Source organism: Rhinolophus hipposideros, assembly GCF_964194185.1.
Source record: "Rhinolophus hipposideros genome assembly, chromosome: 9".
In the NCBI taxonomy this organism is placed as follows: domain Eukaryota; kingdom Metazoa; phylum Chordata; class Mammalia; order Chiroptera; family Rhinolophidae; genus Rhinolophus; species Rhinolophus hipposideros.
In genome coordinates, this window is record NC_138055.1 from 3,775,876 (window position 1) to 3,790,082 (window position 14,207).

The following is a 14,207-nucleotide window of genomic DNA, read 5'->3' on the forward strand; positions in this document are numbered from 1 at the left end:
AATGCATTCAGCTCCCGGGGTCCTGTGCCCCGTGCACAGAGCACAGAACCAGGCCATCCCCAAGCAGCTCATTCTAGCGGTTCCTTCTGGCTTTGGCCTGACTCTGAGCAACGTGAGCGCTGTGACCTGCTCCTTGGACAACACGTTCCACTCAGCTGAGTGGCTCTGGGACAGGGTACAGGGTAGGGGCCTCACTCCGTCCTTAAATCTCCTCTCTTTCAGCAAGTGTTTGCGTCCCCCAGTAAACACCCCATGGACAGCAAAGGGGAGGAGTCCAAGATCAGCTACCCCAATATCTTCTTCATGATTGACAGCTTCGAGGAGGTGAGCGCGTCCCCTTCAGGTCCCTTCCTCAGGGAATGCCAGAAGCTTCTCTCCCTCAGGCCTCACACCCTTGCAGATAGGTGGGAGTTGGCTGGGAGCAGGGTTGGTCTGGACCCCCACCACCGTGGCTCCCACTCTTCCTGCTGTTGAACGTGGAGCCAGCGCGCTCTCCTAGCTCTGAGCCTTAGTTTCCTCATCTGTAAAATGAGCGGCGTGACCATCTGTCCTACTTACCTGTCAGGGTCGGGGATCAGACGGGCATGGGAATGGAGAATGCATCGTAAACTCCTACAAAAAGTGCTGCCCGGCCAGGAGGAGTCATCATTATTGCCATTACACTCTCATAAGCGCCTCCATGAAGCGCCAGCGAAGGTTCCTAGCACGCCAGAGGGGTGGGGCTTGCAGGTTACCTGGGCCACGCCTTTGTTTTAAGGTTGGGAAAATGGGCCCGAGGCAGAGGTGACTCACCTCAGGAAACCCAGGGTGCTGGGAAGAAGCCGGCCTCATCCCGCTCCCCTCTGTTAGGCCCCGGTGGTAGTGCTGGCACTCGTCCAGAGGGGTCAGGCCTGGGGACCTTGCGAGGAAAGGAGCGTGGTTTCCAGGGTCTCCCGGATTTGATGGTATCTCGAAGTACCTTAGGCTCAGGGGGCTAGGTGCCCCTTCCAGGCTTGTTCATGGCAGAGCAGAGACAACCTGTGTGACCGCGAAGCTCAGTCTGTACGCCAGCCCCGGGGAGCAGTGACTCGGGCAGGTGGTCACTCTGTCAGCACCCCTGGGCCTGTACCTGCACACAAGCCGTGAAGCTAAGGGTAGGGGTGGGGTGGGCAGGGCTGGGCGCCCACAGCCAGCGTGCAGGAGACCTTAGAATGTGGGCCGGATGGTCCTTGTAAACTGCCTAACTCCTTAGCATGAGGAAGTGTGAGGGGCAACCCTCCTAATGGCCAGCCGGGGGGTACGTCCTCTTCCGGTCCCAGAGGCTCTGTCATCAACCCCCCATGTTAGACACCACCTCTGACCCGGAGTTAGACTGTTCTTGTGCTGGGCTCAGCAGAGGGTGGATGAGTTGGGGGGCCTTGGGCAGATATCTTACATCTCGGGCTCAGTGTTGTCACCTGCGAAATGGACATTTTCTGAGCAGCCCTCTCAGGCAGCCCTGGGCATATGGGGGTAGGATGGATGTGGGCTGGGCTGGGCTGTGGTTGGGTGGTGGGCAGCTCACAGGTGATGTCCCCATCTCCACCTGTGCTCATCCAGGTGTTCGGCGACATGACCGTGGGGGAAGGAGAGATGGTCTGTGTGGAGCTGGTGGCCAGTGACAAAACCAACACGTTCCAAGGGGTCATCTTTCAGGGCTCGATCCGCTACGAGGCACTCAAGAAGGTGTATGACAACCGAGTGCGTACAAGGGAGGGCCCTCCACTGCCCCCTGTCTTGTCTGTCCCTGCCCAGCGCTGTGCTGTATCTGCCTTCTCAGCACCACAAGCCAGCCCCGGACGTGGTTTGGGGGCTGCTTAGTGTTGCATGGTCCATGGCTCGGCTCAGCCCACTCGGGCCCCCCAGCCCCCCTCATGAGAACACTCCCGGGACCCCGACTGACTGACCTGAGGGGAGAGGAACAGGTGGACAGCCGCTCTCCTGAGCCAGGCTCCATCCCGGGCTCGCCTCCCTCAGAACCTGGGACAGGAGGAATGGGGGGTGGTCTCGGGGCCCGCGGGGTGGGGCCTCTTTCCCAGCCTGGCCCTGGGCCTGCTGTGGGCATGGGTCATAGTGAGGGGAACAGGGGAACGTCAGCCGGGGACCCCAAGCGTTCCAGCACTGCCCTGCCTGCTGGGTGAGGGAGTGGGCAGCCCTCAGGAACTGCTGTTTGAGGGGTGGTTGTCCTGGCTGCTCGTGTCCCCATGGAGAGGTCATACCCACCAGCCTGGCTGAGGCTATCTCCCAACTTCCCGCAGGTGAGCGTGGCCGCCCGCATGGCACAGAAGATGTCGTTTGGCTTCTACAAGTTCAACAACATGGAGTTTGTGCGCATGAAGGGGCCACAGGGCAAGGGCCATGCCGAGATGGCGGTCAGCCGTGTGTCCACTGGTGACACGTCCCCCTGTGGGACTGAAGAGGACTCCAGCCCCGCGTCACCCACACAGGAGCAGGTAAGGGCTGCACAGCTCGGGAGGGGCCTCCTGTCCCCCGACTGCTTCCCTCCATCTCCCTGGTCCTTACAGCCCCCAGTGAGGTAGGTGTCGTCAGCCCATCTCTCAGGTGGGGAGGCCGAAGTTCAGAGAGGGCAGATCACTTGCCCAGGGTCACACAGCAGGTTAGTGCCTGGGCCAGAGCTCTTTCTGCTTCCCTGAGCTGCCACTGCAGCCATGCTGAGCCTACTATGTCCTGGTGGCCTGCCTCGGGACCCCCTTGGCTCTCGTGGGCCGTGACAGGCCTCCCCTGGTGAGTGAGATGGGTCGATGGTGATCTGGCCTCCCCGCCTGCTCTGTGAGGATCAGCCCCAGCTCGCTCTTTGCCCTGCCCACGTGGTTACCAGGTGTTGTGTGGTGCGCGTCTGCGCTATTGGGAGTGCCCCCAGCGGCTCATGGGTGGGTGTGAGCATTCCTGGGAACCTGTCTCCTGTGACAGCACTGAGCCTTGGAGCCCTGCTCTTTCTAGGCCACCATCCTTCCCTAGGGGTGGGAACCAAAGTCAGAGGTCAGTGGCCCCTTTATTCCCAGAGCTTCCAGTGGGGCCCAGGCAGGAGAAAGTCTCCAGCCCGGGCTGCTTTGCCCCGCTTGGGTTTTCTAGAGGGGGCTGCTCAGAGCCGGGGGTCTTGGAAGAGGACAAGTAAGTTAGTGCACCGTGATAGGAAGGCAGGCTTGCTCAGCACATGTGCAGGAGAAGGGTTCAGGGCGAGACACCGTGGGCAGAACCAGGAACTGCTGCTTATGTGACCTGGGACAAGTCTCTTTTCCTCTCTGAGCCTCAGTTTGCTCATCCAGAAATGGGGTGAAAACACCTGCTCCCTTCAGTGCTGGGAGGCTCAAAGGGGCCGCTGCATCTCAGGCCCCAGCGTGGGATGCGGCCCTTAGGAGTGTTGCCCAAGGAGCAGCGCTGTAGAGACTGTTTGGCCGGTGACCTACTTGGGAAGTGACTTCAGAATGTAAATGATGCCTTAGGGCTATTGGAAGGGATGAGGAAGAGTATTTACCATACTTTGAATTCTGTAAAATGATATTAACTGTGCATGTCTCCATGTAGCCAGAGGGCGGTTTTCTTTCTCTTCTTTATACCTTTTGTTGTTGTTGTTGTTGTTGTGTAACTTCTGCAATGAATATGTTTTATAAGCAGAACAAAAACAAGAAATGCTATTTTTTGCCAAGATGGGTGAGAATTCCAGGCAGGGGCCCCTCTTATCATTGAAATGGAGGTTGTTTATATTTCTGAGCTCATGTCTGAGATAAGGGGCCTAATTCTTCTCTCTGATCCTAAATTGTCCACTGAGACTCTGACATAATGTATATGAGAAATCCTCGTGAAGTTATAGGCCGGTCTCTGGGCTGGATAAACCTAAGTGCCCATTCCAGCCAGTTGTTTGCTGAATGATTACAGATTCATTACTAGACTTACGTGAGCCTTGATTTTCCCATCTATCAAATGGGAGTGACAATCTCACTCTCCCAGGTGGCTGTGGTAGGTGAAGGAGCTGGTGCCTGGGCCATAGCAACAGGGAGGCCCTAGAGTCAAGGGGAGGGACTTGTCAGGGCCGTGCAGCTGTCAGTGGCAGGGCCTGACATGGGGACTGCTCAGGCCCCTGCCACCTCTGTGCTCACTGTCACTTGTCCCCCTTTTCCAAGAGGTCATTTGTAACCAGTGCATGACAAATGCAGATTCTGTGTGTATTGTGGTTTCTGGTGTTTGTTTTTTATCTTTTAAAAATCTTCCCTGACTTGTGGGAGGACCATCTGGAGCCAGCGGCCGCCGGGACTTTGGTGGATGTCGGAGCCGTGACGAGGAGGCTGATGGGCTCCCGAAGTCTTGGTCCCAGCTCATCTTGTTCCTCAGATTCTTGTTTGCATGGGGAGGAGGGAGGAGATGGGCCAAGTTCCCTCTGCCTGGAACGCCCTTCCCCCCCTTCTTCACCTGGCGAACTCCTACTCGTCCTTCAAGACCCAGCTTGAGCGGCATCTCCTCCAGGAAGCCTTCCCTGATTTCCCAGGCTGTCAGTCCGTTTTGCCTCTGTGCTCCCTGTATTCTGTCCTTCGCCTCTTCTGTCTCAGCAACAACATGCCATCTGTGGTTGTCACTTTCCGAGTGTGTTGCCCCCAGCAGACTGTGAGCTCCTTGAGGGCAGGGACCAGTGTCATGTGCCTGTCTGTCCTCAATGCTGTGCCCGCCTGGCCCTGCGTGGGTGTGGAGAATGTTTGGTGAACTGAACAGTGTTGTTAGAAGAGAGGAGAGGAGGGGAGGGAAACATAGACTACTTAACCATAGCCTGTCTATGAAAGAATGCTGGGCGGGAGAGGGATGGGGCCATAGTAGCCAAGAGTGGAAATGGGGGTGAAGAGCACAACTTTAGGTGGGAGACGTCGGTTGCAGTCTCAGTGTCGCCACCATCCTGCTGGGGACCTTGGACAAGTCAAGGTCCCTGCCCGCCTTCATTTCCTCGTTTGTCCCGTGGGGCGGGTACTGGCTCCCGGCCGGTGGATTGGTTGGGAAGGTTCCATGGGTTCATGTGCTGGGGAAGGTGCCTGAGCAGTGTCAGCAGCCAGTCTTCCTTTGCACTTAAGTAATCCCCTAACAAGCGTGTGAGGCCCACGAGAGGGCAGAGCTGGCGGCCGGGCCGTACTGCTGGTCTCTGAGCTGAAACCCTCTGCCAGTGCCCACGGTGCCCCAGGATGGCTGGGCCACAGAAGGAAGGCGGGCGGGTGGGCGGGTCGGTGAGCACAGCCTGAGGCCCTCCAGCCCCGTGCTCCCTCCTGGAGCCCTGTGTCAGGTGTAATTGGAGTGCAGGAGACAAGTGGGCTCTGGGACCCCCGGCGGTAGGTGGGCTACTCTGGTCACTATGGCTCTTTGTTCCAGGTGACCTCCTTCAGCACCCCCCCAACCCCAGAGCGGAACAACCGGCCTACCTTCTTCTCCCCGTCCCTCAAAAGGAAGGTACCCCGGAACCGGATCGCCGAGATGAAGAAGTCTCATTCAGCGAACGACAGCGAAGAGTTCTTCCGGGAGGACGATGGTGGAGGTGACCCTGCCCCTCTGAGTCTGGAGGGCCCCCCCTCGGCCCTCCGGTCTCCTCTTAGGTCATTCATTCATTCATTCGTTCAGTCACTCACACTTAGCTAGTGGCTGCCAGTCCCCTCCAAGGTTGGGGACGGAGCTGTGAGCAGACAGACCCCTGCCTCAGGGCGTTCCCCTTCCCGTGGTCTGTGCAAGGACCTCTCGATGTCGGTGGTCTGACTGCCTACAGTGGGCGTGAGGAAGTGCTTGCTGAGGGGGATGGGCTCCGGTTCAGTCATGCGTTTTGTGACTTCAGGCTCTGCCAGTTCTACTCCTCACTGCTGTCTTGGGCCAGCTCGCCCTCGCTCTAGAACCTTCCGGGGGGGTGTCCCTCAGGGTCTCCCGAGGGCTCGCCTGCTGTCTGACTTCCCCGAGCCCAGGCCTATCTGCAGTCTCTCCCAGCAAACCCACGCCTTCTCGCTGCTCTCTGCGTGGTATTGTGGTATCGTCCCCACCATCAGTGAGCTTTGCACTGGAGGGGGGCGTCAGGCTCGTCTTAGGAGCTCTGGGAAGCCAGTGGAGGGTTTTAAGCCAGGGATTGACAAATCAGATTGGAAAGTTCAAATTCCCACTCAGCGGTCCATGCAGAGAACAGAGGGCAGGGCTGGCTGACAGAGGTGGGCGGTTCTGGTCAGTTCTGTGCTACTGAGGCCCGAGTGCCTCAGGCGCCATCATCCTTTGGACCGAGCTGGGCGCCTGGCACAGCCGGAACTCCATGCGTGTTTGCTGAACAGATGACGGGGAAAGGATTCGCTTACAGCACGGATGGCCCCGGACCATCCATGGGTCTGTGGCGTTGAATGTTCCTGCCCGCCAGGACCCAGCGGCAGAGGGCCTGCTGAGCCCTGGCTTTGACCTGCTCTTGTGTGAGCTCGGGCAGGTGCCTTCCCCAGCCCAGCTCGTTTCCAGATCCATAGAAAGTGCTGCTCACCACCCCGCCTGCCTCCCTGGGTGACCCATGAGACGGTGATGATAAGTCATCCCAGCCTCGGCCCATGTCCACATGGTAGCAGAGAAGTAACACAGGGCTGACATGCCAGACCCCGAGGAAGAGGGCTCAGGGAAAGCTCGGGTGGACGGGGTGCTGAGGGATGGCGGGGGCCGGATAGGCAGGAAGTGGGTGCAGGGTGTGGTAGGCCAGGGTGAGAAGCGCCAGGCAGGGTGGAGCTGGCCCGTGAAGGCGTCTCCTGGAGGGGGAGGTGTTCTCCCCGGGGCCCCGCAGCCTGGGCCCTGACCCGGCCGTCTCCCCTGCAGCCGATCTGCATAATGCCACCAACCTGCGCTCGCGGTCCCTGTCTGGCACGGGGCGCTCCCTGGTGGGGTCCTGGCTGAAGCTGAGCCGAGCCGACGGAAATTTCCTTCTCTATGCACACTTAACCTACGTCACTTTGCCGCTGCATCGGATCTTAACAGGTACAGTCGGTGGGTGTGGGAGCTAGTGCCACTGCTTGGGAGCCAGCCTGACTCCTGGGCCTGGGTTCCTGAGGCCAGTTCGTGGGAGTCCCAGCATTTTAAGTCAGGAGCCTGTCCGTGGCTTCGTGGGGGGTTCTTGGACTCCCCGTTCACACTTCACGTGGGGCCTCCGGGAAAGCTGCAGCCCCGAAGTGCTCCTTTGCGTAGCACTCTGGTGGCCTTCCTGTCCCCTCTGGAGTGTCTGCAGGCCTATGGGTGAGGTGAAGCTCAGGGGTCCGTCACCGAGCCCGCCTGCAGTGGCAGTGCCAGGCAGTGGCTCCCGAGTCAGGCCCGTCTCCGGGCGGAAAGGTGGGGAGGATAAGAGCACTGCAACAGCTGTGAGGCATGTGAATTAGGCAGCGTGGGCTTCCTGCGTAAGCGGAGCTGCTGTCACGGGAAATCCTTGTCCGTTCCCGCCTCCCACCCTAGACATCCTGGAAGTACGGCAGAAGCCCATCCTGATGACCTAGCCGTGTGCGGAGCCCGCACGGAGCCCCCCAGCCCTGCCTGGCCCTGGGAGTGCTGCCAAGTGCCTACCTGTCCACCGCCACCGGGGTCTTCTGTGACAACCCAGCGCTGGAGCCGAAGCCAGGCAGGGCCACTCGCCCCCCAGGGCCAGGGCCGACTCCAGGAACACCAGCCCAAACTGAAGTGCCTCTTCCTCCTCTCCTACTGGCTCTGCTCCGGCCCTGCGCCCGCCCACCCATCGGCCCATCTCCGGAGAGCCCGCTGCACCCGGAGAGGACCTGAGGCGCCCAGAGGCCGTGAGAAGAGGAGCAGCTGGCACCCAGTGTGTCCAGACCCAGCGATCCAACACGCACAGCAGGCGGAGCCCACCCCGCTGGGGCCCTCAGCGTGTCATGCTGTCCACCCTCCTTGAGGAAAATGGGTTCAGATTTTGTAGTGCTGTGCTGGTGAGCTTCAGCGCCCGGTCTGTCCTGACACGCGCGTTCTCCCCAGCTTACACTTGGTTCGAAATGGGTTACATGGGGAGGTGGGGAACGCAGCTGTTTGATGGTTTCGCCCTGGGCTGCGAACACCTCACCCCACACCCAGTTCTAGAAAGGCCTGGAGCTGAGCAGACAGGCCCTGATCCGGCCGGAATGGCCTTTGCTTCCAGCCAAAGAGCACCACCAACACACACACCTCCAATGTGGGGGCAGCCCGCTCTGTGCCTCGGCTGGCGTGACCTGTGGACTGAGGGCAGGGGAGAGGGCTTGGGAGCCAGACAGAAGAGTGGGATCTCCATCCTCGGGGGGCCAAGGCGGGGGACAGGCTGTTTCGTCTCTGCTTTCCTAGAGCTTCCTTCCTTTGCCTGAGTGCTGGTCCCATTTCTCAGACCAGTTCACTGGGGCAAAGGGGGATTGGCTTCCACGTGGCCGGTCTGGGCTGTGTGTGAGTGGCCATCCAGCCCCGGGCTTGCCTATGGCCTCGTTCCAGCCTGAAGGATTGCTACCTGTGATGACACGCGTTTTCAGAACCACGAGTCTTGTGAAGAGCAGAAACGTTTTTCCTCGCCCACTGGGAATTAGCTGTCTGCTGGGTCTCTGTTGCTATGATGCTCTGTTTGAAGTCCCCAGGAATATTTGAGGGGTTCCTGCTGTGTGTTTAGAAATCCTCTGGGGGGAGACAAGGAATCAGAGGGGCTTGCTCTCTGTTTTAATTCTGTGCTCCAAGGGTTTGCGCTGGGCTCCGGAACAGGATGGACTACTTGGGGCTTTCTCTAGATTTTGTATGCTGTTATTAAAAGCGAGCTATTGCATTTCATTCTGCCTCAGTTTGCCCACCTGTAAAATGGGGCTGATACCACCTACCTCACTGAAGTCCCCAGGGTTCCAGTACATGGCTGGGTCAGGGCGCCTCTATTCTGTATCGCTCCTGTCAGGTATCATCACCTCCCCCTCCCCCTGCCCTTCTAACCGTCCAGTCCAAGAAGACGTGTGAACATTCTTGAATTCTCTGACAGCACCCAGCTCGTGCTTGGCGGTTCCAAAGCAGCGTCCTAAGGCAGCAGAGTGAGGCCTCGCCCCTGAGTGCAGGAGTCGGGCCTCAGGGAGCAGTGAGTGTGGCCCAGTGTTCCAGGAGGCCACTGGAGTATTTTCCAGGGGAGGTGAGCTCAGCCTCCGAGGTTGTGTCCAAGGTGGCTAACAGACAGCCATTTCTTCAGGAATATTTTCTTCCCTGGGCTGAAGACTCTGAACTCGGTTCTTGGAAGAAGTACTGTCCTGATGTGGCTTTCATAGAAGGATGAGGTAGTTCACTTGTAGAAAGAGGTATAGTGGTGAAGAGCTCCAGAAGGTTCCTACTGGAGCCAGAAACCGGCCTGGCTCTGAGGCTCGGCCATGACTCCTGGGGGGGCCCTGGGCGAGTCAGGCTCCTCTGTAAACTGCAAGCCTACACTCTGCCTTGCGGGGTGTCAGTGGGCCAGTTGCAGTAACGTGAAAATGCATCACACGGAATTTTCGAGCTGACACCTCATTTGTGAAGCATGTGGACAGGTGCACACCGTGGTTTGACTGCCCTATATCCAACATTTAGGTAGCACCCACCAGCATAAGCAGGCGCCTACTAAACATTTAGGTGCCGCCATCCCCATCTTACAGACAAGGAAACAGCCAGAGAGGTTAGTGAACTGCAGTGAGGCAGGAGGCCCACCCAGGCGTCCGGCCCCAGTGGACACTGAGCCTTGAAAGTGCCGCCTGGCCTGTCTCTTTCGATCCTCCAAAGGGCACTTCTGGTACTGAATTTAAAACATGCTCAGAGATGCTTGGTAACTGGTCAGTAAGCTGATACTCTGAGGGTTATTTTTCTAAGTGACAAATGAGATCAGTAACAAAGTAATAGAGTAACAAGTGACAGGAGCAGACCCAGCGCCCCAACGTCCTGGTGGGTCCTGCTGATAGTATACTTTGACTTTCTGTAAGGACACCTTTAATTTAGGGGTCATGCCTGTCTCCTGTATGAGCAAAGCTCCATACATTTCTGAAATCGGAATTGGAGTTCCAGTTTTCCTGTGAAGAATCCCAGGTGTGACTTTTTAAGACATTAATTAGAAAATTATCTTTTTTGTTGTTGTTCCTTTTCAAGAAATGCCATGGTCCTGGAGTCCAGTAGGTAACATGGCGCCTCCATCTACGTCGTCTTCCAGCCCCTGAAAGTCAAGGAGCATTTAGTTTACACTCGGGTGTCATGCTGCAACTTCCACTTGCCCGTATGAACAGCCAAGGCTCCTTATTTCAAAAGCAGAATATTATTTGAAACGTAAGTATCAGAGACGTAGTCAGAGAGAAGAAAAGGAGGCAAACATACTCTCTAGCCCAGTCCACTTGGAGACGGTGGGTTTTCTGATGAGTCAAATCGACGCTAACATTCGGACTTTTCAGAAACTGAACAGATCCTCAGAAATCCCGTTTCTATGTGGAGTAAAGATAGGAAGGCCATAAAGGCATGTTCTTAATGTGATTGTTTTCCCCCCCAAAGAATCTGGCTAGAAACCAGGATCTATTTTTGCTTTTTTTAAATCACAGTTAGTAGATATTTGAAGAATGAAATAAAGTTTTGTTTTCCCGTTAAACGACATTCCAGGAGGCAATCCCTATGCAGTTGGTACAGTCTGATGACTAGTGTTTGAAAATTGTATGTGATGTTGTCGTAATATGATGGTTTTGAATCACTGGCCAAACTTTTTTAAAGCTTATATCTTACAAATCTGCCAACTTTTCAATGAGCCTTAGTAGGTTTCACTCATACATATATTCTGTTCAGTTTTCCAGTTTAGTTGGAATTTAGTTTTATATTCAGTTTCAGAAAACAAGTATTTTTTGGCATTACGTTGATTCTTCCTGTTCAGGCTTCCTCTCATCTTTGTACCAGAAACAGAATTACATCTCTTTTAAAAACTGCCCTAGTAGGACAGGCTCTGAGATACGAAAATGCAGGTGCTGGCTGATACCTGGCCCTTGAGCTTGAACGAAGCTGCCTTTCGAGGGTCAGCAGCTGGACTTCCAGGAAGCGCTGCTCTGTGGGTCAGAGTTCCCCGACCCTCTGGGGAGGAGCCTTGTGGGAGTCAAGGTGATGGGTGCTCGCTGGGGCTGCTTTTTCCCTTTTCACCGCCTGACTTGGCACAAGATCTTCACTGGACAAAAGTCCTCCCGCCCTCTCTGAGCCCCGGAAGCCCCGGTCACCACACACAGAAGCCAAATCACTCGAACACCGCGTGGCCTAGGGGCTGGGGTCAGCGTTCCATAGCAGGTAGAACCTCAGAGGTGGACGAAGCCGGACGCACGGAGAGTTTGTGTTTACGTTTTCTATTCCTCCCAAAGCAAGCAGGCGTTTTCCTGGTTGCGGTTCCAGTCCCTGGGCTCAGATCAAAAGCAGCAGCTGGAAGCACCCAGTCTTTCTCAGCTTTGTTGTCCTTTGGGTCCCCACTTCACAGGTCGGGCGATTTAGGTGTAATCTTTGATGGTTTCCAAGCAAATTCTGTGTGAGAATACCTACAGCTGCCAAGAAAACCTGTTGAGATTTTTCACTCCTTTGAGGCATACCTAAAGCGACTTCTCCCAAATCTGTGTTGGCAACAGCAGCACGATGGCAGACGTTGACTGTATTAGGAGCGAATGGTCAGTGGATTTCCCTGACCACTTACGGCAGCTTCTGCAGGAACCACCTCCCATATCCAGCAGAAACCATTTCTAAGCGGTATTCCTGGTTGGCTGTTAGCTGTGCTTCATGATTTTGCATTTCTATGGAAAGTTGATTTGCATGTTGACAATTACATTTCTGTGTCCTCCGCGTTTCCCTCTGACTGTACTTGGGTTTTTTTCTCTCTCTAATAGGGTATTTCAGATTAAATACAGATATTACAGCAATGTGATAACTTAGTGATTGAAACTTATTTTGCCCCCAAAGATTTCTTAAACTTGTTTTGGAGCTCTCACACAAGTACTTTTTTGAACTGTGGTTGGAGAGGGACAGAAAGCGCCGCGGGCCCTGGCAGTCCTGGGTCAGCGAGGGGGGTCGGTGCGCCGTGACTGTGGTTTGGTCAGATGATACGTTTGCAAAATCATGAGATGCGTTTCAGCTTTAGCTCTCAGCCCCCATTAATTAGTACATAGCCTTTCAGTTCTGCTGTGAACTTTCCCAAGCTTTTCCTGGGGAACCTCTGAACGAGCCCTCAGAAGTAGAAAGATGACTAGAATAACAAACAGGAGTCCTGCGTTCAAGTTTGGCGGGTTCCCAACAAGCTACCTGGTCTTCCGGAAGATGGGTTCTGGACCGTGGGCTGCAACCCGGCAGCTCTACAGTTCAAGTTGACGGTGAGCACGTTTCCACATTTTCGGGCTGACTCTAAGCCTATCAGCTTCCTCATGGATGGAAGCAGACGCGGTCACACCTCACACTATGGGCTTTTTCCTTTCCATGGTCAAATGAAATCTATGTCACAAAGTGAGGGATAGAAGTAAGGCCTAAGACACTGTAGAAAGATACAGAATAGAAATGAGTGATAGAGAAAAGGGGGGTGTGGGCACAGAGCCCCAGAGAGCAGTTTCCAGGGTGTCGGCCTCACGTGGAAAGGTGCTGGCTCCGGTAGTAGATGGCCGTCAGCTGTGACTAGCTGGCCATCAGCTGTAAGCAGTTAGCCATTAGGCACTAATATAACTGCTGTGGCTGAGCTAGCAGTTAGCAAGGGGGGTGGGTTGGCAGAGAAGCAGACGGCAGGTTGCAGATTATGTAGCTCCTGCTTCCTGTGTCTCCAACCCAGCCGCCAGTGAGAGTATAGTGGTCTGACTCCCCTGTCTATGGCTCCGTGGGTGTTCCTTTTTGGTTTCACCATATCCTGCGTTCTCGTGTGGGGAGCGGGAGCTGAGACCCCCCCATGCCACCCTGCGTGATGGGGTCTGAGAGGAACATATACACAAATCTAGGAAGTCAGGGACGTCATTCAAATGACACCTCTTGGAAACATTGCTTTAAACATCTGAGCCAGAATTTTCTGAACTGGCATCACCAAGGGCAGACTGCAGGAGACGGTGGTTATGAAGGAGGCAGTTCAGTAGGTTAAAAGGATGACTCCCTAATTAGGAGGCCCTTTTAAAATAGTCACTTGAAAAATACCTGGTATCGGGGAGAAAGCTCTCCCTGGAAGCGACCTCTCACCCCGTTCCTATCTCTCGCCTACTCTTGAAGGCTTCTATTTGTTTCAGCTTTTTTAACTCTGACCTCTGTGAACTCTTAGGAACTGCTGTCATGCCTCAGCTTAGAAGAAAATGACCGGAAGGGAAAACCTTTGGGAATTTTATATGGGAGAGGGGGAAATGTAAAATGGCTTAATCCATACGATCACACAGTTCACTGTATATATACATGTTGAATGTGTAAACGTGCTGTGCTTTGTGCTTGATTGTGAAAATGACAGAACAGCTGGAAAATTTGTATGAGGAAGGGAAACATTTGGGGGGATGATAGCGGATGTCTTTTTTTTTGCTTACAGCTTCATGTGGAATTCCCTCCTGACGTGGCCTCTACACAAGCCAACAGGTTTAACAAGACATTTCTTCCCGATGTGTGGATTAAGGGCCTTTCATCTTGGAATCTGATTTAATAAAACAATTAGATCGCTCAGTTTGAGATAACCATGGTTGTTAGTGAACTTTAATGATTATATTTTGAATAAACAGTTTTTGTTCAAACGACTTGAGCCCATTCCAGACACCATTGGCGCCGAGTCCTTTAACGGGCACACGTACCTTCACGCGGCTCGCGTGCACCTGGCCCCCTCCACAGGCTGCGTGGACACCTGTCAGTTGTTATCTGCACCCGCGCTGGGCCTTCTCAAACATAAAGTGGAATCACCAGCTACGGTGCCTTCCCAGGTGCGTGAGGTTGACGTGAATCGTGTACAGCGCCTTGTTCCTGGCGCCTGCCGTCCCCCCACCCGAAATGTGCGCAAAGGTATTTCATAGGTTATCTTTAAACAAAGGTCCTAAGGGGGGCAGACGTAGCCCAATGGTTCTCAAGTTTGAGCGTGTGTCAGTCACTTGTTAAAACCCCCAAAATATTCTGGAATTAGATAGTGGTGATGGTTGTGCAACTCTGAATGCACCGAAAACGACCGAATTGTACACTTTAAAAGGGTGAGTTTTATAGTATGTGAATTATATCTCAATAAAACA

General features: G+C 54.9%; 1 protein-coding gene across 2 annotated transcripts in view; it reads left to right on the forward strand.

Annotated features, from left to right (window-relative positions):
- Positions 1–13,727, forward strand: part of KIAA0930 — a 38,025-nt gene extending 24,298 nt beyond the window's left edge. For both annotated transcript variants that reach the window (XM_081058557.1, XM_081058558.1), the window contains 6 exons: positions 223–324; positions 1,579–1,719; positions 2,277–2,471; positions 5,386–5,548; positions 6,838–6,996; positions 7,465–13,727. In XM_081058557.1, the coding sequence (XP_080914683.1) occupies positions 223–324; positions 1,579–1,719; positions 2,277–2,471; positions 5,386–5,548; positions 6,838–6,996; positions 7,465–7,505 (801 nt within the window). In that variant the 3' untranslated portion in view covers positions 7,506–13,727. The remainder of the gene's footprint in view (positions 1–222; positions 325–1,578; positions 1,720–2,276; positions 2,472–5,385; positions 5,549–6,837; positions 6,997–7,464) is intronic.
- Positions 13,728–14,207: the final 480 nt, after the last annotated feature.